A 21,555-nucleotide genomic window follows, 5' to 3' on the forward strand; every position below is an offset into this window, starting at 1 on the left:
TCCGGCTATAATTTATCTCTTTACTAAAAATACAGAGGCATTTTTTCCTCTTTTGTAATAATTATAAATTTTGACATGATTTTGTTTGAATCGTATATAATTTTTTTGTTTTAAATGTATCGTTGTAAAGAAAGCAAATTAAAAAAGTTAAAGCAACTTTGCACATTCATTTCATATATATCCCATAATGCATCTGGCTTAGATGCAAACAATTTATCTGCGGTACCGTTTCTGCAAAAAAGAGAGAGAGAAACTGCTTAAAAATACAAATTTAATTTATTTTTAAAGCTAATTCAATTTGTTGAAAAGATAAAGTATTTTGCATGTTAAGATTTTTTTTTCTTAACTAAACAAGCAGCATCTCGCGAGATTCATAAACTCGGAGCGGCAGCGGTTGCACAACTTGTTTGGTAACAAACGCATGCTGCAAAGGTCTTAGGGTATATGTTATACAAATTAGCAACAAGAAGGCATATATTCGTTTAAATACATGTCAAAGCAGTTGTGTCTGCTCTAAACAATCCTCGTTTTTACCTGGAACCGACTTCCTGGTTTGGGTGAGTGTTGCACGCATATGTCAAATTCCACTATAAATGCATTGTTGTCTCTTTACACTACAGAGAAAGCATTGCTCGGGATAAATAAAGAAAAATAATTTTTTAGTCTGCATCTGAACTTCACATGGTTTGTAAAAATATTTATAAATCAGCTTAATTTGAGGCGTTTAGAGAGCTTTTGAAGGGTTGCTAGTCCACACTATCGCTTCTTCCAGCACAAGGAGGGGAACTACAGTATAAAGTTTGTTTTCTGTCAGTGGACTCCGTGTTTTGTTTTATTGTGACAGAAGATATTCAGTGTACGGAAGAGGATTAGGGCCACCGAAAAAAAAAAGAACTCTGACTTTAAAGTCAGAATTCTGAGAATAAAGTCAGAATTCTGAGATTAAAGTCAGAATTATTTTTTTTTTTTGGTGGCCCTAATCCTCTTCCGTATCAGTGCCTTACAACATTAGCTTTTGCTTTTTTATGTGTGTGTGTGTGTGTGTGTGGGGGTGTGTGTGTGTGTGTGGGCGTGCGTGCGTGTGTGTGTGTGTGCGTGTGTGTGTGGGCGTGTGCGTGGGTGTGTGTGTATGTTTTTATGATTTAAAGCATTTTGAACTACCTTGTTGCTGAAATGTGCTACAAATCAATCAACCAATCAAATTTATTTATGAAGCTCTCTTCATACTAAAAGCAACTTAAAGTGCTGCTTTTAGTGAGCTTTCTTGATTGCTTATAATTTCCATAGTCTTGTAACAGCGACAAACCACAATGTATTTTATTGACAGTCTGTCTGATAGACTAACACAATTGGAAGGAAAACACTACTTATTTGGAGAACATTAATTATAGAAGCAGCTAGTACTCATGGCACCTGGATGTGAATAATGTGCTGATAGGACAACTTAAACAAACAAACAAAAAAACAATTCCACAAATCTGTCCATTATGGAAGAGTGTCAAGAAAAAAGCTGTTCCTGGTTTTTGAACTGTGGGAGGAAGCCAGTGTATCTGGGGAGAACCCATACATGTACATAACACATACACAGAACATGCAAACTCCATGCATACTTGGAGGCCAAGACCTTGCTGCAAATCAGTACTCCCACAGTGCAGCCATGAAAGAAAACCATAAGACTGTAATACAGCTTTTTGTCTACATGTAAATACGCATGGGAGATGACTAACATGACATCACTCTGAACACACCACCCCTATAGAGAAACATGGTTGAGACAGCATACTAAAATGCAGGACACTGACCCTCAAAGCCCAGAGCTGAAGGCCCCTGACCTAGAAGCTTAAAAAGACACTGAGTCAGAGTTTCACCTACAGAACAACAACCCTAGACATACAACCAGAACTACAATAAAATATCAAAGTCTGTTCATATGCTAGAAAGTCAAATAGTATTGACTACTATGATTTAGGTGAGAATTTATGGCAAGATTTGCACATGGACACTCAGTGTGATTGAGCTTGAGCTATTTTGCAAAACAGAATGGGCAAACACAAGTTGGTTGAGAATGAACTCAAACCACAGATGTATTTGCAGCAAAATATGATTCTAGAATGTGTTGAATTAGGGATCTGAATACAAATTAATGCAAAACAAAATGTTTTTTATTTGTTAAAAAAACCTCCAAAATAGATTCACGTTTTCCATTTTATAATGATTCACTAATTTGAGTTTGACATAGGAATCCCTTTGGGGTTATAAAAAAAGAAATGTTAAATGTTCAGCGGATATTTTTGCAAGATACTCTGTTGATCAATATCCGATTCTCTTCCTCTGCAGCACATCTTCACTTGTTCCATCAAAATGCCTGAGGGACCCGAACTCCACTTGGCCAGCTTGTATGTCAACAAAATGTGCAATGGAGTGGTCTTTAGTGGACCTGTTATAAAATCGGAAGTCAGCAAAAATCCAGGAGTGGCCTTCACCTGTGATTCATACCGCATCACAGCCACTTCCAGAGGGAAGGAAGTGAAGCTGACTTTGACGCCCATGAAGAGTGACGATGATGGGAACCGGCGATCAAAGGGTAGACAAGCAGATGAACATGTGGACGTAGTCTTTCGCTTCGGGATGTCGGGTTATTTCCGCTTTACGTCAGAAGAAGAAGTTCCTAAACATGCCCACCTACGTTTCTACACTAAGGAGAAGCCTCGCAGAGTGCTGAGCTTTGTAGACACACGGAGGTTTGGCAGCTGGCAACCCAATGGAACCTGGCAGCCTGACAGAGGGCCCTGCATCATGTTTGAGTACAAGAGTTTCAGGTTTGTAATGCTGAGAATGTCACCGGTCACCAACTTATCCCAAATTCTGCTTTCAGATTGATCTTTGCAATCGTCTTTGCAGGGAGAATGTCTTGTCTCATCTGAGCGATCGGGCTTTTGATCGCCCAATTTGTGAGGTCCTGCTGAACCAAAAGTACTTCAATGGTATTGGGAACTATTTGAGAGCTGAAATCCTGTACAGGTGATGAACATGCATGAAACGTTTTTAAACGTTTTTAAAGCAACATGCTCACAAATCCAAATTATAAGAAATGCCGCTCTGGCAACAATCCTGTAATATTTACCAAGTTTTAGCTATTAATCTTCAAATCATTTGTTTCTGATAAACAATCTGCAGGTCCATTGTCCATCTTTGAAAAATTATCATAAAAAATGCATGTGTGATATTTCAGTAAGTTAAGTTACAAAGTAAGCTCAACTTATTATATACTGTTACGATCACCTCCATTCCACACTGCAAAAGAAGCCCAAACCAATATTGAGTTGACACATGCTGTAGAAGATCAATGATTTTGTACTAAAAATCCCATTATGATATTGGTTTTTTTGTAATAACATTTTTGAAGCAAGTGGAGTAATAGTTCTGTGTTTTGACCTATAATCATTTAAAATCAGAGATTGAAATGTAAACATTTAATGAATTTGTTACGGTCCGTCCAGTAAACCACAGGGACAAAGGCATAAAAAGAATAAATTCTATTTATTTTCCTATTATTCTTCAAAAAAAAGAACATCAAATTTCAAAATATGACAAAAATGGGCCCAAAAGAAAACAACTAAAGCATACCTAACTCAGGATAACAAATCAAAAACTGACCTCACACAATGAACACACAGGGGAATTTAAACACAAAGGCTAGCCTACACACACACACACACACAAGAAGGGGTGGGAGATGAGGCAAAGACAAACAATGTATAAACATAAACAATTAATTTAAACCAACATATTTTAACTACAACACCATAACAAACACAAATCAAACCCAACATCAAAATATTTAAGGACTTATGCTATAACTAGAAAGAGGAAAGTTCTTTAACATCATGTCCCCTGCTTCCAGCAGCCTGATGGTTTGTTCCACTTCCTGGTTCATCTCTCCATCAGTCCTCTTTCCCAGCCAGCCCTTCAACTCAGCAAACAAATAATTAATAATTACCAAACAAAGGCGTTTACTAAATGTGTGCACCCATAATAGTAAACAACCTAAAACAATAGACACACAAACAAATGAAATTATAAATGTATGGCATGAAACATTTAAATAAATACTAACACTGGGTTAATTGTGGAGGAACCTCCACAGAATTTATCCAACATGTTTAATTTTTCTTTATGAAATTAGGAAGATTAAGTAAGTTTAAGTAAGATTAACTTTCCCTCCATTTGTTATTGAGGGCAATTATCACATCATGCTGCTTTGTAACATTCACATATATTCAAAAATATTTCTTTAAACAAACAAAATTAAAAGCAATAAATCCGGTTTGTGGCAGACTAAATATCTTTTTCTTTCCAGAAAGGTTCCTTTCCTCCAAGCTTTTTTGTGAAAGAAACAGAGTGGCCTTGTTCATTGGAAAAACAGACGGAACCAAGCACACATTCTCATTTTTTCACAAGCTCTGTTAGTCTCCTAGACCAGGGTTTCCCAACCCTGGTCCTCAAGGCACACTGTCCTGCATGTTTTAGGTATTTCCTTGCTTCAGTGCTGCTGATTTCAATTGATGACTGATTAACAGGTTGAATCAGGCACATTAAAGCAGGGAAACCTCTAAAACATGTAGGACAGTGTGCCTTGAGGACCAGGGTTGGGAAACACTGTCCTAGACACTTAATATGAATGGCTTTTTGTCTCTGTATGGGAAGGGCATGTCTTCAGATTTTCAAAGCAAAAAAGTTTTTTTTCCTTTCTGTTTTGTTGAACAATTGCAGTACTGTATTTGCTTCTGTCGTAGGTTGAATATCCCACCGTTTGTGTGTGCGAGGGACGTACTGGAAGGCCTTGAGTTAGAGGATGAATTTGAGAACGGGAAGCCAGTGAAAGATGAGATCACAGAGACAAAGGTGAAAAAGAAACAGGCTCTCTTTTGTTTTCTCGAGAAACTTCAGCATTTGTCTTCTAACATGAATTACTTTTAATCTTCCTATAAGACTCCAGACAGGGGTAAAAAGAAAGCAATAAAACAGGAGGCAGGGGATGTCCTCAGACTTTGTCATACAGTTCCTCTGGAGGTCGTCAACTTAGGTGTGCTCTGTTTCATTTCCTGTCCAGTTCCTCCCTTACAATCTCAAGATAAATCTCTACTTATGGCAAATTTTCTGCAATAGGTGGTAAGGGCTACGACCCTGAGAAGATGGACTACTCTGCCTTTGAGGCATGGCTGCGATGTTATTATGTTGATGGAATGAAATCAGTTCGGGACCACAATGGCAGAACAATGTGGTTTAAGGCGAGTAAATGGGACAATTAAGTGTTTTGTTTTTTTCTTTTTAGAATGAAGTTTCAACTTATTGTAAAAATTAAATATTCTGATCTGTTCCAGGGAGACCCAGGGCCCATGGCACCCAAAGGTAAATATTACACCTGAATGCACAACCCGCAGACCATTGTAATTTTTTAAAAACGTACCTAAAAATAATTAAATGACATTGCTGTTGTTATTTTGATCAGATCAGGTATAGGGAAAAACATTGCAATATCTGAATGAAAATCCCTTTAAATTGCATTCTAAAACACAAGAGTACTGACTGACTGGAGACAGAGCCTTAACAATAGAGCTTAAAGTTGAAAGGATCTAAGAAAAATCCACAATCACCTGTGTCTAAAATTTATGTTTACATTTTAAAACAGACAAAATCTAGGTACAGGTATATCTCAGTAAATTAGAATAATACTATAAAGTTAATTTATTTCAGTCATTTATTTCAAACAGTGAAACATACTCACACATTGTGTTTCAAGTGTTCATTTTTGGGCATTTTGATTATTATTGATTACAGCTGAAGAAATTCCTAGATTCAGTTTCACCTATTAGAATATATGATATGACTAAAAACACAAAGACATTTATAAAATAGATATATCGGCCTGTTTAAAAGTATATCAATAACCTTTATAGTACATGTACTCAATATTTGGTTGCAGCTCCTTTTTGCATGAATTACTGCATCACTGCAGTGTGGAATGAAGTCAGTCTGCCTGTGACACTGATGAAATGTTAAAAAAAGCACTGTCCTGACTCGGGACTTGATAAAATAAAGTGGACCAACACCAGCAGATGACAGTCCTCTGTGGGAGCTTCATACCAGTAACTCAGATTTCAGGCTTCTTCATGTGGTCAATGTTGCTCCACGGAGCAAAATAGGCCTTTTTCACATCGTCTGCCTCTGATTAAGAAGTACCTGAACACAAGGAATGTGCAGGTGTAGCATTTGTTCTGTAATTTGTCTGTGTGCTTTAGCACCCTGGAGGTCTGCAGTCAAAATATTTTGAGCCTTTCTGAATCTCTTGAATGGGCTTCAGTGCTTTTTCTGTTAAGGTTGCAGTTCCCCCGGTGTTTGCATATGCCCTGTTTTAATCTACGTTTCCTCCCACTTCCTCTCCCAGCACTTCATAAGAAGCCAACTTGTTTTGTAACTGTTTTGTTTGTGACTGTCGGCTGGACAACTGTCAAAGTCAGTCTTATAAATGACTTCAAATTTGACAGACTGTATTATAATATTTCAGTATTTTTTTATAGTAATCTTTTCCGAAAAACGTAAACTTTGAGTTTCTTTTTAGCCATAAACTATGTAATCATAAATCAAATGGATTAACACTTGAAATATGAGTGATTTCTTTATTAACTTACTGAAATAAATTAACTTCAGATCCTTTTAATTTTAAAATTTTCCTAAAAATGTCATTATATATGATAGGTCTTCATGCAGGACAGATACAGTGAATACACAGATGGACACCGGCAGTTTTGATACTTTGCACCCACTATCAATACAAAGGTGCAACAAAAAAATTTCAGTATTATCCTACCGCTGAGTGAAGAGCATTAACTTTTGTTCTAGAAAGGCAAATTAACTCAAGTTTTAACAACAAACAGGATCTCAGTCTGATTGAAATATGGGCTAAAGTGTAAGAAAAACAAAAATAAAAAAGATGCATAATGAGGCTCCGTCCTGCAAAGCTCATCTGTTATCTGCAGCACAAGAGGATTGCAACTGGAGGAAATCCCTTTACATTAGTAAGAATTGATGCTTAATAGGAAAGCCAGTCTCAAATTTTTACTATAAGGGACAATCTACAGTCACTTTATTCAAGTATTGTTTTTGTGCTTTTCATATGCAGTTATGAAAATAAATGATCTAAGGGCATTATTTATGATTATATATTTCTTGCAAAGTATACATTTGTTGCAAAGAAATTACAGAATAATTATTATGTAATTTCACCAGAGGCTGAGTAAGTGCAACAACTGAATCATTCATAACTCGCTTTTTTTCCCCCTCTGAAGATTCAAAATCACCCAAGATAAAAAAGAGGGCAAAGAAAGATGATGACCATGATTACACAGACAAGAAAAAGGTAAAAGTCACTAATTGCTCAAAGCCTTAATCTGTGTGAACTGTTAGTAGCACTAGTTTCCTTTATTCAGGTGGCCAAAAGCATGAAAGAGAGCACAACAAAAAAGCGGGTGGTCAAAAAGGAACCCTCCCCTCCAAAAGTCCCCACACATCCGAAGGAAGTTGTTTCAAAGAGAGGAAAAGCTGAAAAGACTCCGGAAGACGCACAGCAGAGTGAAACCAAGTCAAGTGTACGTAGAAAGAAAAGCAACAGTGTAGAACCTGCTGCAGGTAAACACTTGGGATTATATCACATTTAAAAATGCTTTTTTTTTTAATATAAAATGATGTAGTTTGAAAATTCTTTTTCATGCTTGTTATTGCAGGTAGAGAGAGACGAAGTGGGAGAATAACCAGAAAACACAGCAAATAAACGTGGAGCCAAATCTTTCTGTAAAACACTTTTATACTTTGTATATATATTTTTAATAAAAATTCATTTAAAAAAAATGCTAGAAAAATGTGATTATTAATTTATTGCAAAGTGATCACATTGTTTTAATAGAATTACATCAAATATTCTCTCTTTCAAGTCCTCTGAGTTTTGAAACATGCTGGAATAAATCAAAAGCAGAGCAAAAGTGTCACAATCTGAAAGGGTTTGAAGTTCAGAGAGATTCCCTCAGATGTGATGTGTGCTGGCTGGGTGGAGTCTCGCCTCTCCAACAAATCACAGCTGAAAGAAATGGCATTGTTCTTAGAAAATCATTCCAAATCAGCATAAAGGACCATAATAAGAACTGAAATTAGAAGCACTTACTGCCATGCTTCCTTGACTGGAAGGTCACTGCGCAGAGTTGCAGTAACACTGCTCCCATGGGACTCGTAGAGACGCACGACAAGGTTCCTGTTTCCATCCTCTACCTGTTAAGGCAAACAACACTTCAGAGTCTGTTAAACTTCCCCTGAAATTTTCAAGCTTTAAATGGGAACATATTAAGGGATACCAGGGGTTGGCAAAAAAAAAAAATAATAATTTTTACTGTTTTTTTTTACTGCTCTACAACAAAGTAATTTGTCTTCACCTTTAAAATAGTTATTAAAATTTACTCTGGATACTACAAAAGGTGATCTATATAGCATAGTTTGTAATAAACGAATTCCTACCAATACATTGTAACTGTGGCTGTATATTTTATGTTATTGGTAGGTGAACCTTTAGAAGCCTTACTGCTTTTCTTCCAGGAATACTCTGTATTTAACTCCACCCATCTGAGGAGGACCATCCCCTCATCATGATGCTGTCACCACCGTGTTTTACTTTGGGGACAGAATGATCGGGATGACTTGCTGCGTTAGTTTTAGTGGTTGTGCTAAACTGTATTTAGGAAAATTGGAGTAACAATAATTTAAAAACAATTTGAAAATCAAATTTTGTTTTCTTTCCACTTAAAAATTATGCACTACTTTGTATGAAGTAGTGCATATGTGACAGAGTTACTTCGTGTAGCTCTGTCACATAAAATTCCAATAAGGTACATCAAGCTTTGTAACATGTTCAAAACTAGAAAGGTTCATGAGACATGAACATTTTCACAAGATACTGTTTCACAAGATGCATGAATCTCTTTCTGTTTTGGAGCTTGGCTTGTAATGCAATACCTGTTTAATGGTCTCCAGGACGATTGCTGATGGACTGAGGGAGAAGGCACTCCAGGGTGCAGAGTCAGGGTGGCACTGGATAGGCCTCAGAGGGTAGTTGAGGCTGTAAGCACACTGAACGACTGAAGCATCCTGGAAGGATCCTGTAAAAGACGCACATGTTCAACGAGTGTCTGTTTTGTAACAGCTTACATCAGAGCCAAACCAGACCTACCTGAGTGGGGCATGATGGCATATGTGAACTGGTGATTCCCCATGTCGGCAGTAGTGTCCGGTGCCTTTGGTGCTCTCAGTCTAAAAAAATAGCAATTACAACAATTAAACATTAAATTTGTCTCAACCGGCATTATGAGGTAAAATAATAACAAGAAACCTCACAGGGAAAGAGTCATTGTGTTCTTGTGGATGGAATAACCATATTTGGAGTCATTCAGAAGAGCCACTCCAAAGTTGTGCTCTGATAGATCAGCCCATTTGTGACCCCAAACCTTGGCAAGAAAACACATCAAAAACCACGATGTAGTCATGACTAACAGGAAATGATGCGTGACTTTTTACTGCCACACCTCAAACCTAGCCCAGTCCCACGATGTGTTCCAGTGTGTGGGTCTCTGCAGATGACCAAACTGAATCTCATATGTCGCATTCGGGCTTCGTACTCGCACAGGAAACTCAACTTTGAGAAACTTGTGCGACTCTGCCCACTGCACCTGGAATTACACAGATGTATTCTTCAGTTGGACAAATAAAGGGATCTTAGAGAGAAACAAAAACTGTGTCAGAAATCAGGGTGCCTTTGTGTTGAACTTGATGTAGGGACACATGGCATCCATGATGATCTCTTGGGTGACGGTGCTTTTATCGCTGATCCTAAGGGTGAAGCTGACACTGCCTCTGACTCCTCCTGGGAACACCACCTGGACAGGTTGCACCACTTCCACCACTGGCTTCCTAAAGAGTTTTTTTTTTTTTTTAGATTTCACAATCTTTCAAAACACATTCCTCCTAACTGTGATGTTTGTAACAAAGTGACAGTGATGAGACCTTGTCTGAAGATGGTAGTCCATCACATCCCATGCGTCCCAGTACAGGGGGACGTCGTCGAACATGACAAACTGGTTTCCAGAAGAGCCATCAGTAATGGTTTCTCTGAAAGCGTCAGCAGTCATTATTAGATGTGCCAACAGATTACATAAAAGAATAAACTTATGGCCTAAGTTTACCTGTTAACACTGATTAAACACAGTGATGCCAGTGTGCCATCTTTGCTGATGACTGCTTGTAAAATCCCATTCTCCATAAGAACACTGCCATCCGCCTGAAAACATGCACAGGACTTGGTTACAAATATAAAATGTGAACAGTGCTGATGTAGATTTCTTTGTAGTGAATACCTGAGGAGTGACAGAAACTGGAGTCGCAGGCTGTGTTTCTTTGACTGGAGCCACGCCGACGCTGGGAGCTGTCACCAGAGCTGCAGGACCACAGAGCAGCAGGTTTTAATTTTAAACCTGAAGAACCTAAATATCCTGAATATTAAGCTTACCTAGCTTGGAACTGTCTGCTCCATCTGTAATCTGAAAGACTTCACATCGCTCCCAGGGCAGAGAGTTAAACACACCAGGAGAGCTGCCCTTTGGCTCCAGGGCTTCCAATGCCTCCCGCAGAAGGACCCCACCGTCATTTCGGATATCTTCAATAGGATGGAGAAATATTGTACCCAAGATATGTCTGAAATGTAAAAACAAAACTCCTATCTTAAACATTGTACCTTTATAATAATTAAGAGCATCTTCCACAACCATCCCTATGCAGCTTCCAGGAATCACATCGTGGAATTGGTTTAGAAGAAGAAGCCTTTCAGAGAAAGAGAAAACCCCCCCACAAATATTAAGATAATAATTGTGTTTTATAATACTTCTGATTGAATCTGAAGTTATATTTGAACCTCCAGAGGTGCTTCAGTTTTTCTGCAGGATAAAGAAACATCTTGCTTCGGCAGAGGGCCAAGCTGCTGGCCGCCTCGACATCATGAAGCAAAGTCTCACACTGGCGGTTCTCACGTTTAATCTGCAGGGGGGAAAAAAAAAACAACATCCTGAACGCAGAGACACAAAAAACCATAGTTCAGTGTCTAGAAAGTCAAAACTCTCATCTTGTGACGCATCAATGTGTTCAAGCTACATCTATACTTATTTAAATTTGACAGGCAAAACATTCAAGATGTTCATTAGAAAACCGGCAACATTTCGGTTTCAGAATCCCATACTTTTCCAAACTCAAATTTTGAGTTTTGAGTAAGAAATCTTGGACCTCACTGGGCTTTATCAGTGTACTCCAAAATTTGTTAAACAGAAAACTTAGTTTTAAATTAATAATTTTGATAATGGGCTATTTATCAGGATAACCCTATTCAGATTTTTTTGTTATCTGCGTTTGATTTGAGTTTTTGCTTCATCTGAGTTTTTGTCCCCAATACCAGATAGTGTTTCTTTAGCTTGCTAACTCCTCACGGGGCTCTAATGCTGCCGAAATACAAAATGATGCACAAGCTGACTACCTGATGCAATAGTTCACTCCTTCCTTACTACGAAAATTAGGATGGGAGGAATCAGGGGGGAGCACCAGAGTTAAGTTAATCATTTTGAGTAGAAAATTCTAAAACATTTTTGGCAGACCTAGATTCAGTTGAGAATGTGAGGCAAGAAATAAAATCTCCACAAATGTAGTCTCAACTTGTGTTGCTCAACATATTTCTTTTTCCTTGTTAGAAGCTTTAATTTGAATTAAAACAAACAACTCAGCCTTGACTGTGGATGCAGCCTCTGTTCTGACTCTACCTGTGCCTGAGTGGTGTAGGTGCCATTATGCAGTTCCAGGAAGAGCTCTCCAGTCCAAGTGCACAGTAGACCTGAGTCAGCCTGCAGCTGCGAGAAAAGCTTTGAAGGACTGGACATCTGGACCCTGAGAAAAGCCCATAACAGGGCATGGAAGTGAACATATACAGTTTCAATGTTAAGTATTATTTGTTCTGACTAACCATGATGTTTATTGGTACCGGAAAACTAAAGCATTTAACAATGACAGCAGATCTGCGTCATTTTTCTGTAAACTTAACCATGTCTGGACCACCCTTTTAACACACAAAGCATAGTGACAGAACTGCGTCATAATCCTAAAATAACAAAATGGGTGGGAAGTATTTCCTGCTTAGGTTGGGCTCAGTTGTTGTTGCAGACTGATGATTTAAAGTGAAAGACCGGAACTTACTTGGGAAGTCCATCTGTGTCCCTGACCAGGCCGAGCCTATCGAGCATCAGCTGTGTAGGGCCACCGCCGCCGTCGCCAAAGCCAAACAATGCAGCACTGTGATTGGCTCGCCCTTTATCTTTGTTATTCTTCACAGTTTTCACCAACTTTGGGTGGAGTAAAGCACAGAGGACAATCAGATATATTTCCTCAGCATGTATAGTACCTATATGCACCACACTGCACACTCACATCTTCAATCTTTCCCTTCATTTCATAGGAATTCCCTGGTGGAAAGTGGGTTAAAACTTTAGAGCCATCCAGACCCTCCCAGAAAAATGTGTTGTGCTTTGAAAAAAAGATATAAAAAGTTACTTAAAGAAAAATAATAAAATTTCATAGAAAACACATGCAAAATAATTACAGGAAAGGTGTTGACCAAATTCCAGCTCAGCTTCTGGGTCAGAAAATTGGAAATGCCACATCCCTGCATGATTTGTGGAAGTTGGGCAGAGTAGCCGAATGTATCTGGAAGCCAAAACTTTAGAACAATAATCAGACATCATAATGTTATAACAATAACAGTCAATACTTAACGAAAGATCATGTAAAGTTTTGTTGGTATTTATAAAGAATCCTACCTCTTTGCAATATATGCCAAACTCCTGATTAAAGAAGCGCTGGCCCTCCAGGAACTGTCGAACCATGGACTCCCCAGATGGCAGATTGCCATCCTTTAAGACAGACATATAGTGGTTACTATGGCTTAATATAAAAAGGTTTCACATAATATATGGTATGTAGATGGCATAACTATACAAGCCTGAACACAGCTGAAAAGGATAAATACTATTTTTATTTTATGTTTATTAATATGTTTTTATGTAAGGGTAAAGCTGAAGCAGCAACAATAGAAGTATTTACTGCTATTATCTATTTATCTAAATAGTCTAACCATTTCCACCCATGTTCCTCCCACTGGAATGAACTGGCCTTTCTTCGCATAATCTTGAATCTTGGAGAAAAGTCCCGGATACCAGCTCTTTACCCACTCAAACTGCTGTGCCTGTGACAAATCAAAGGGGTAAAAATGGGATATATTTACAGATATCTGGAAAATTTCTTAAAAATCCACGTTGGTGTGCAACAACCTGAGAGCAAGTGAAGACAAACTCCGGGTTCTTCTCCATTAAACTGATGACTGTCACCCAGCTTCGGCCACATTTGCGAATTGTCTCCTCGTACGGCCAAAGCCAGGCTGTGGGCGAAGCAGCAGAAACGTTAAATGTACCTGCTGAGAATATATGTTTTCTGTTGTGATGCAGGTGTCAAAAAGCTTTTTTCCTAGACAACACAGAAGTTTGGAAACAAGAATGTTTTCTGATTCAAGGGCAAACAGTTTAATAGCACCACATTAAGTGAAACATTGAAGACAGTGTCATTCTCGGTAACGTATTTTGTCAAATAGGTTGTTTAAAGCTAACAGTGATTATATTTTGTTTTGACGACTAGTTTAAAAAGCATCTCTGCTTCTTTATATGAATTAATATTGTAGGAATGTTTTCGAGAATGAGTTTTAATAAGAAATATTCAAAGCAGTATTCCAGTGCATGTTTGCTGGACTGCTAGAATTAGAGTTGAGATTAAATGAGTAAAAAAAGAAGACCTGAATCAATGTGGCAGTGACCCATTGCATGGACAGTATGCTGGCTGTCTCCATTCCGCTGGTTAAAGAACTTGTGGGCCAGACTGTGAGCTTTGGAAAAGGAGCTTGGATCAAACGGGTCACAAAGGTTCACCATCTCATTGGCAGTGAAGAGCGCCTGGTAGCCCCGTTGCTCGGCCTCTCCGAGCTCCTGTTCAAAACGTGCAGAAAGTCAGGTTTTCCCGCATAATGCCTTACTCCTGTATTATCATGCTTTGGTTTAATTAAATGTACCTTAATAATGTCAACAAGCATCTCAAACTCAGTCAGCAGCTTCTGCACATCTCTGTTGAAAATGACCAATTCTGCCTTCTGTACAGAAAACATCCTGCTTGCATCTGGAGCTGCGATCATGGATCCTTGACCAGCACCAAAAAGCCCATTACAGGCTACTTCCACATATAGGGTGACGCTTTATAGAAAGATGGGAACATAAAAAAAAGATTTTAAAAATTTGAGAAATAGTATTTAAATCAGGTTTCAGTCCTGCACTGACCTGTGAGGCTCTTCATCTTTCAGACAGTCAGACAAGATATAACTTGTCTTTTCACCCTCTTTAGTTAATCCCTGTAATAAAATACACATATTTCACAGATTACATCTGGTTCAGGTGCATTTTTAAGTTTAATAAAAGTTGTTGCAACACTACCTGAACTGGTTGTCCATTTCTCCAAACCATTCCTTCCCCATCACTTTCCCAGAGGAGATGGACCTCTTTTCCTCTCCAGGACTCAGGGATTGTCAGGGACACTTTAAACCAGCAAGTCCACCATCTTGAAAAACAATCATGATTGAGTTAGTTGCTGGATTTTGAATGTGTAAGATTAGGGGCTAATAAAAACAAAAGGAAATCAGACAATACATCACTTACGTCGGCCCAAAGCTATCACCGATTTTATAAGGCACAAAGTTTTGCTTGGAGGCTTCAGTAAATGGGATTCTGGTCTGAGACAGGAAGAAGCTGATGGTTTCTAATGGATAAGACTCCCCATAAAGACTGCAAAGATGGAGAATTTACAAAGCAAAAGTAAGGTTATTTAGACAGAGCTGCAGTGGAATGCAATAGTATTTATTCAAATTTTCAGTATTTAATATTTGTGGTGTGAAAAGCATAAACTTTCATGCAATAAAGAGACACAGATTACCTTAATTACAGGAGATGGGTGATTGGCCAGGACTTGCATGATAAAGCAACATTATCCACCAACCTTATCTACCTCTGCAAAGGTCTAAAAATCAACCACTGTTCCCTTTTACTGTGCTGTTGAAGAGGGCAGACTGACAGAGGTCACCAGGCCACATCTGTAAGTACTTGGGTAACAATAGTCGCTCCACTGTTGCCAACTTAAGAGAGTTTGTAGTTATATTTAATTACTTTTGAGACTAAAAAAATGACAATCGTAAAAATTGGAATCAGTAGATCAGTATTTTTACAGATCGGTGACTGGCCAGAAAACTGCAGTTGGTGCACCTCGACTGTAAATATATTTATTGTGCACTTTGCAAATCTGGCAAGACAAAAATGCTTGCTGAAAGAAAACCATAAGAACTCATATTTTCAATTTGCTTCCAGGGAAAAAAACAGTGCTGTTGGTGCTTTGATCAGGTTACCAGATTTTGAAAAGAAAAACAGGTGTCTGTCTAGATGCCTAAAGCTAATAAAGTCGTAACACAAAGATCTTGCAGTTGCAGCTTCAACAAATGGTGGTCCTAGAAAGTGCTGTAGACTCAACTGGTAAAGACATTTAGTCACGTGACAATTTTTTGTAACAAATAAGAGGCAGCATTTTCCTTACGCTTCACTGTTATGCGCGACTTACGACGACAAAAGTTTGAGAGGAATGAATAATTTTGCAAGTCACTGTATATAAACAAACTCAAATAAAGTGTTTGGTCTCCTTTGTGATTATGCATTCACATTTGGTCAGTGTAGTTCAATGAGCAAAGCCTTACCGTCCTCTTAGATTGCAGTCTGTAAAGTAAATATCAGATATAAACTTCTCCGCTCTCTCCAGGAGAGTGCGTCTGTTCTTCAGCACAGGCAGATGATACATCACAAATGGAAAGCAAAAAACACACACAAAGGTAAATGTGTTTGGACTGTAGCTGGACGTGTGTAGCTCAAAGGATTTACGTATGCAAAACCCGGAAGTAAAGAGATTTTTATTTTCTTTCTGCATTTAGATATATTGGCCGCAAGATGTCAGTGTTGCTCGATAACATGATGCAACGTTTTTGTTACGCCTGAGTCACGTAAGTACAATTTCCTCTTTTCAATGTGTATTGGGTGAATAAAAAATTTATTTCAGTTTGAATAACAAAAAGATCAAGAATATTACTGAAATAACTCCGTGTATTCCATGGTAACTTTAATAACGGAGTAACAACTTTGATTTGGAAAGCAAATTCTCTAATAAAATTGTTTGAAAACACGTTTAAGATTTATTTATTTTTGTTTGATTTACACAAGTTATTTACACTTGGTGCAGACTCACGGAAAAATTCCGCTTTGGACAACAACCACACAAATTTTGCAAGTAACAAATACATCTTGACACATGTCACGACACATCATGAAAATACAAATATGGCAACAGGATATTAGCAATGATATGTAGGGAAAAGCAGCAGCATTCAGAGAAAAACGCCACTGTATAACTGCTGTATGATATTTTAACACACATAGCAGTGAACAATGCCTATTTTATCAACTTATTCCTTTATATAACATCATCCCGTAATTTTGAGAAATACAGTTAAATTAAACTCTGGGACATCTACGCTCTTGTAAAATGAATGCAGAGGTTTAACATGTTATCAGTGCTCAAACTGTACAAGCTACAGAGAAGCTCTTTAATGAGCTAACAAGTTAGTCTCGTGATCGGACAGGGGTTAAAAGTCAACCCACATGAAGCCTGAAAACACAAAAGCCTTTTTTCACCCACAGCATTTTTCACAGGAAAGGATCTGTGTTTGTACGGAGCTGAGCACCCTTTTATTATAAAATCCGGAGAGCAATTCTAAGTACAGGGTTGGTGGAAACGTAGTACAGCCCTTCCCTCTCAGCCCATGTCTGCTGAATCCTATCCCCCTATTGTTTGTGCTGTGGTTAGGTTTTCCACCATGTTGGGACAGCCCTGTGGAATATGTCTTGATCTGGCTTGACCTGAGATCCTCACCAGTTCAGATCTGGCCCCACTCCACTTGCCTGGAAGCCTCTGCGTGGCACCTTCCTTCAAAAACCAGCCCTACAATGTCACACAAATGAAGTGGGATTTGCTTGGACAGTTCTACCCCTTCCTTTAGGGGTGAAGTCATGCAGTCTAAAAAATTCAGCATGGAGGCCAATCACAATCGTTCTGCCACGTCACTGCTAAGCAAAGCCTGTCTGGGGCTTGAAGGAGAAGAAAGGAGCTTCCCACAATCCTGAATCTCCATGAAGACTTTATTATATGAAGTTACATGCAGGCGTAAGTGTCTAAAATGAGCCAAAAGACAACATCACTAAAACAAAATGGATGACAAAAAGAGACAATGAAAATTCTTTGATAGGAGGTCCTATACTCTCGAGCCGTACTCGTCTCTGTCCCCAATGTTGTACACAACACTCTTGCTTTTATTCTGGTCAGATCTATAAAATAAGATAAAAGAAAGATAAAAAGAAGATATGTTAATCTTCATGAATACATTAAAATTGTAGTTGTCACTTGGACTGTCTTTGATAGTCATCTAGGGTTCCTTCTGGTTATTGCTGTCCCATCAAGATAATGTTTTAAAGAATGCCGGTAACATGTATTGAACCCTCGTGGATGTATTTCCATTTTGTTGGTTTGTAAATTTCGATCAATGTCATTTGATTTTATTTTTGAAATAAAATATTTAAAAATATAAAAAAAATATATGTTAGAGTAAAAATATATTTTTTAAATGAACTAATCTTAATTTGTTTAATCGTATGGCATATCTCTAAATCTAACTGGTTGACTATCCTCAAACAGAGTGAATATTAAAAAAGAAGAGAAAAAAGAGAAAAGCCACCAAGAGACTTGCAACTTGCAAGAGTTAAATGTTTTCTCACTCAGATTGATAAGACTGCAAATAACAACAATTACCCAATGGGTTCATCAATTTAAATTGAATTTGAGAATGGTAAAGAGAAAACAACTGGTAAAGAAAAGTTCATAATAGTAAATCACTGAATTCAGAACAATGTTTGAGACTCCAAAGTAAGATTTTTATGTCTGATGAGACAAAAATATCTCAATATAGAAATATTGTGTCAAATCCTAAAGGATTATCTGACTTAGTCGGGAATATAATTATGTCTCAGAAGACAATTTTATTTAAACAACATTTCATTTCAATATAATTTTTCTGTTTTGTTTTTGCTTGTGGAAAAACTTAAATTGCTTTAATTTTAAAAACAATGAAAAGGTTGACACCAAAGGGGGCTTATGCGTTTTATGAGCATTGTGCATGAGAGACTACTTTGACATTGTTTAATGAAAGAAGCATCAATTTCGGTGTGTCTCACTTCAGGTCCTCACTTCAAGATGTGTTGTTGGCCCTTTGCTTACCAAGCTAGACCTTAAGAGGTGCATACAGGTCAATGAGGGTTGCTATGGTTGTAATGGGAGGTCTACTCTCAATTAATTAAGGTATGATTGATAAGATGCACTATACTACGGTGTCCCACCAACACTGTGCCTGTTAACTTATCTTTCTGCAACATGTTTCATTAATTTTCCAAGTTTGACAAAATTTTGGTCCCTTTCAAAAAAACACTACAATGTGGGACTATGAGTGCTTCAGGCCACTTATGTGGGTCTTCTTGTAGGACAAGATGATAACAGGGGCTGAAGTCAAGGCACCCGTTACGCAGCTGAGCTGTTAACCGACGTAGTGACAGCGCCATCAACTCATGTAAGATTTAACAGGTTGCATGGCTTGAGGGTGTGATGTGGCAATGACAGATGGTTTGTGTGACCAGCTGTCTGGCAGATTTAAGGTGAAAACACACTGGGTCTTTTCCAGTGTAAAACTTCATTTATATATTTTACCACTACGACACACATTAGTGCATTAAGACCGAACAAATCAGTGCACTTCAACCAAAGTTAGTTCCTTTAGTAGGTGATGCTTGAAAATAGAACAAAACTGAGAATGGGTCATGTGCCAGTAATGTATTGAAGCCTTGAGAAGGAGAGATGTAGATAATGGCTTCTTTTCCAAATGCTTATAAGTCAACCAAGACATTGGAGGCTTGATTGGCAATATAAGTGGCAGCTTCACAGCTATATGATGAAACTGTTTAGTAAAGAAGGTTTATAAAAACGTTTGGAGGAAAAATTCATGGGGGGAAAACAAACCTAGTTTAATAGGATTGTTAGGCCAAGTTACTAACCAGCAAAGTTACTTTAAGGCTGCGTATTCAGTTCCTGAAGCAGTAAGGTCTGAGGAACAGAAAATCCTGTTAAGGATTCAGAAGAGCAAACCCATGCCAGTTTCTGAGAAACTCTCAAAACTCTGCAATTTCTATCAAAAATTAAGTTTTATCTTGTCTGCATTACTAGGTACCCACATAATGAAATAATCACATCACTGGAAATTATTTCATTAAGTAAGGCATAAATATTCTGGTTTCAAGTTCTTTATTGGATCGGGGAGGGAGTTCAAAAAGGTTTTTAATATTTCTGCCACCTCTTCATTACAGTAAGCTTTCATAAGTAACCGCAATATAGGCAGGATCATGTAAATCATAACTTATGATGGCTAATCTGTGACTTTACTGTACACGCCTAATAATAATATCAGAGTTCAAGATGCACAGAAATGCATGCTATCGCACTCTGCGGGCACTGATTATGAAGGGTCGTATAATCTAGTGTGACAACTGAACCTGGTATTTTTCAAACATTTTGAGGGATCTCAAGAAACTTTTGCAGGTTCTTGCGAAAGTAAGTCAGGACCCCTTTATATCTCCATGTCCTTTTTCAGACTCAGCAAGAAATAACATTTGTCATTTAAAAACTTTTAAACTTTTCAATAATATAGAAATGACTACTGAATAACTGCTTTTGTGTTTTTTTGTTTTTTTTTTGTGTGTGTGTTTGGTCTGTATTCTCAAACGCTCAGTGGGTCATGACAAACGGCTGTTCACAACAAGTCAGCAGATTCTGTTAAAGCCTAGTTCCTGTTAAAGGACATTGTTTCTTTCCACTTTCAACATATATTTGACACATGCTGATGTAGGATGCAGAATTGTTGCAAAATCAACAAAACATTGCAAGCAAATGTTTAATAACTATGATCAAATTGGAATGTGTGTACTTGACTTGTATGATTGGATTAAAGTTCCTTTCTTTCCAAAGTGCCTTTAGTTGAGGTGTTGTGAATTTGTGCTGCACAAACTGAATTGATTTGAATTTAAAAAAAATTCTACTCAAACCGTTTCACTAAATGTTTCTCCATCGAAAGGAAATGGAAGTTAAGTTTAGTTGAAGTGACGGTTTCCTGTGGCTGTGGAGTCATGGTTTTTCAACTTCTGAGGGCAGCTGAACGTAACATTCTGCATAAATCTCAGCAGCGGATCCTAACTCAGCAATAATCCTAACATCACACTGACTCTGTAGACCTGACAAATTCTGAAAAGTTTCTCTGACCACCCTTGTAGGTACATTTTTCTTTCAGAGTGTAGACCTTTTCTAATCAGGCAAAAACAAGACATGACCTTCTTTTATATTCGGAGTTACATTGTTGTGTCAGAAGATTCAATGTAACATACAAAGCCTTTAGTAGTAACAGCTGTATAGCTCACACAGTACATCTTTGAATTTGAAAAACGTTCCATCATCTGATGAATATTTTTGTCTTGAAACAACCTGTGTTCGAGGATGTGTAATTGGTAAAAGAAGTATGTAATAGTCCTAGGTGCATTCAACAGACAGATATATATATATTTTTTTCCTCCAAGTCCAACTCAGGTCTCAAATCTTAGAGTAGGAGTTTCTTAAAGAGACAGATGTCAATTGTGTCAGAAATGGCTGGCATACAAAATCAAGTTTCTTTGTTATGAATAACATTTTCATTACAACTAAATATAACGTAACTACTTGACCAAAATTTGCTCAGAAAACCTTCTAAGCCCAGTGGTAGGGGCACTAGGGCACTCCACAATTGACCCACCGTGTTTTTGCATTAAAAAATGTCAAAAGTTACAAAAGTTCGGCGGTGAATGAGAAAGCATCATAATTTGGAAATAAAAGCGTGTGAGGTCAACGGCCAGATGCAGGGATGCCGTAATTGGTGCGCACCCACTCGGGCCCAGTTCAATGCATCAAGTATAAATCTAGCTTAATCTGTCTTTACTGTCGCTGTCAGTGGTGTATAAGAAACCCCTTCCTTAAAATAAACAAATGACACAGAGCATGGTGGGGGGGTAAGTAACGCCTGGTGTCTCGCCTGGCTTATAATACACTGGGAAAGTGGAAAACCTGTTGACTCTGCTATAAAATGGCAGTATGTGCCTGGAAAATACATTA

General features: G+C 37.9%; 2 protein-coding genes across 2 annotated transcripts; one reads left to right on the forward strand and one right to left on the reverse strand.

The window, feature by feature from the left end:
* Positions 1-352: 352 nt before the first annotated feature.
* Positions 353-7,866, forward strand: neil1 (nei-like DNA glycosylase 1). Its single transcript, XM_044123752.1, has 10 exons — positions 353-557; positions 2,338-2,819; positions 2,902-3,021; positions 4,797-4,905; positions 4,993-5,086; positions 5,170-5,291; positions 5,385-5,412; positions 7,350-7,420; positions 7,491-7,689; positions 7,785-7,866. Exons 2-10 carry the CDS (start codon positions 2,362-2,364, stop codon positions 7,829-7,831), a joined length of 1,248 nt encoding a protein of 415 aa, XP_043979687.1. The 5' UTR covers positions 353-557; positions 2,338-2,361; the 3' UTR covers positions 7,832-7,866.
* Positions 7,867-7,919: 53 nt separating this feature from the next.
* On the reverse strand, positions 7,920-16,166 carry man2c1 (mannosidase, alpha, class 2C, member 1). The gene is made up of 26 exons (XM_044123751.1): positions 15,968-16,166; positions 14,886-15,011; positions 14,664-14,787; positions 14,511-14,581; positions 14,249-14,426; positions 13,976-14,165; positions 13,461-13,567; positions 13,265-13,375; positions 12,951-13,043; positions 12,734-12,850; positions 12,562-12,657; positions 12,331-12,476; positions 11,901-12,024; positions 11,009-11,130; positions 10,832-10,917; positions 10,607-10,753; positions 10,455-10,534; positions 10,284-10,378; positions 10,105-10,209; positions 9,855-10,011; positions 9,627-9,770; positions 9,439-9,548; positions 9,275-9,354; positions 9,061-9,203; positions 8,219-8,322; positions 7,920-8,134 (listed from the first exon to the last, which is right to left on the reverse strand). The coding sequence occupies exons 1-26, from the start codon at positions 16,066-16,068 to the stop codon at positions 8,023-8,025; spliced, it is 3,069 nt and encodes a 1,022-aa protein (XP_043979686.1). The 5' UTR covers positions 16,069-16,166; the 3' UTR covers positions 7,920-8,022.
* Positions 16,167-21,555: the final 5,389 nt, after the last annotated feature.

This window comes from Gambusia affinis, linkage group LG08 (genome assembly GCF_019740435.1).
Source record: "Gambusia affinis linkage group LG08, SWU_Gaff_1.0, whole genome shotgun sequence".
Lineage (NCBI taxonomy): Eukaryota > Metazoa > Chordata > Actinopteri > Cyprinodontiformes > Poeciliidae > Gambusia > Gambusia affinis.

Excerpts from the sequence above, each read along its gene's own strand:
- neil1 (XM_044123752.1), top strand. The coding sequence starts at position 2,362 with ATGCCTGAGGGACCCGAACTCCACTTGGCCAGCTTGTATGTCAACAAA. Across the intron at positions 5,292-5,384 it reads GCAGAACAATGTGGTTTAAG|GGAGACCCAGGGCCCATGGC; the intron begins GCGAGTAAATGG and ends GATCTGTTCCAG. Across the intron at positions 7,690-7,784 it reads CAGTGTAGAACCTGCTGCAG|GTAGAGAGAGACGAAGTGGG; the intron begins GTAAACACTTGG and ends TTGTTATTGCAG.
- man2c1 (XM_044123751.1), bottom strand. The coding sequence starts at position 16,068 with ATGTATCATCTGCCTGTGCTGAAGAACAGACGCACTCTCCTGGAGAGA. Across the intron at positions 14,166-14,248 it reads TGCTTGTTGACATTATTAAG|GAGCTCGGAGAGGCCGAGCA; the intron begins GTACATTTAATT and ends CGTTTTGAACAG. Across the intron at positions 12,851-12,950 it reads TTGGCATATATTGCAAAGAG|TTTTGGCTTCCAGATACATT; the intron begins GTAGGATTCTTT and ends ATTGTTCTAAAG.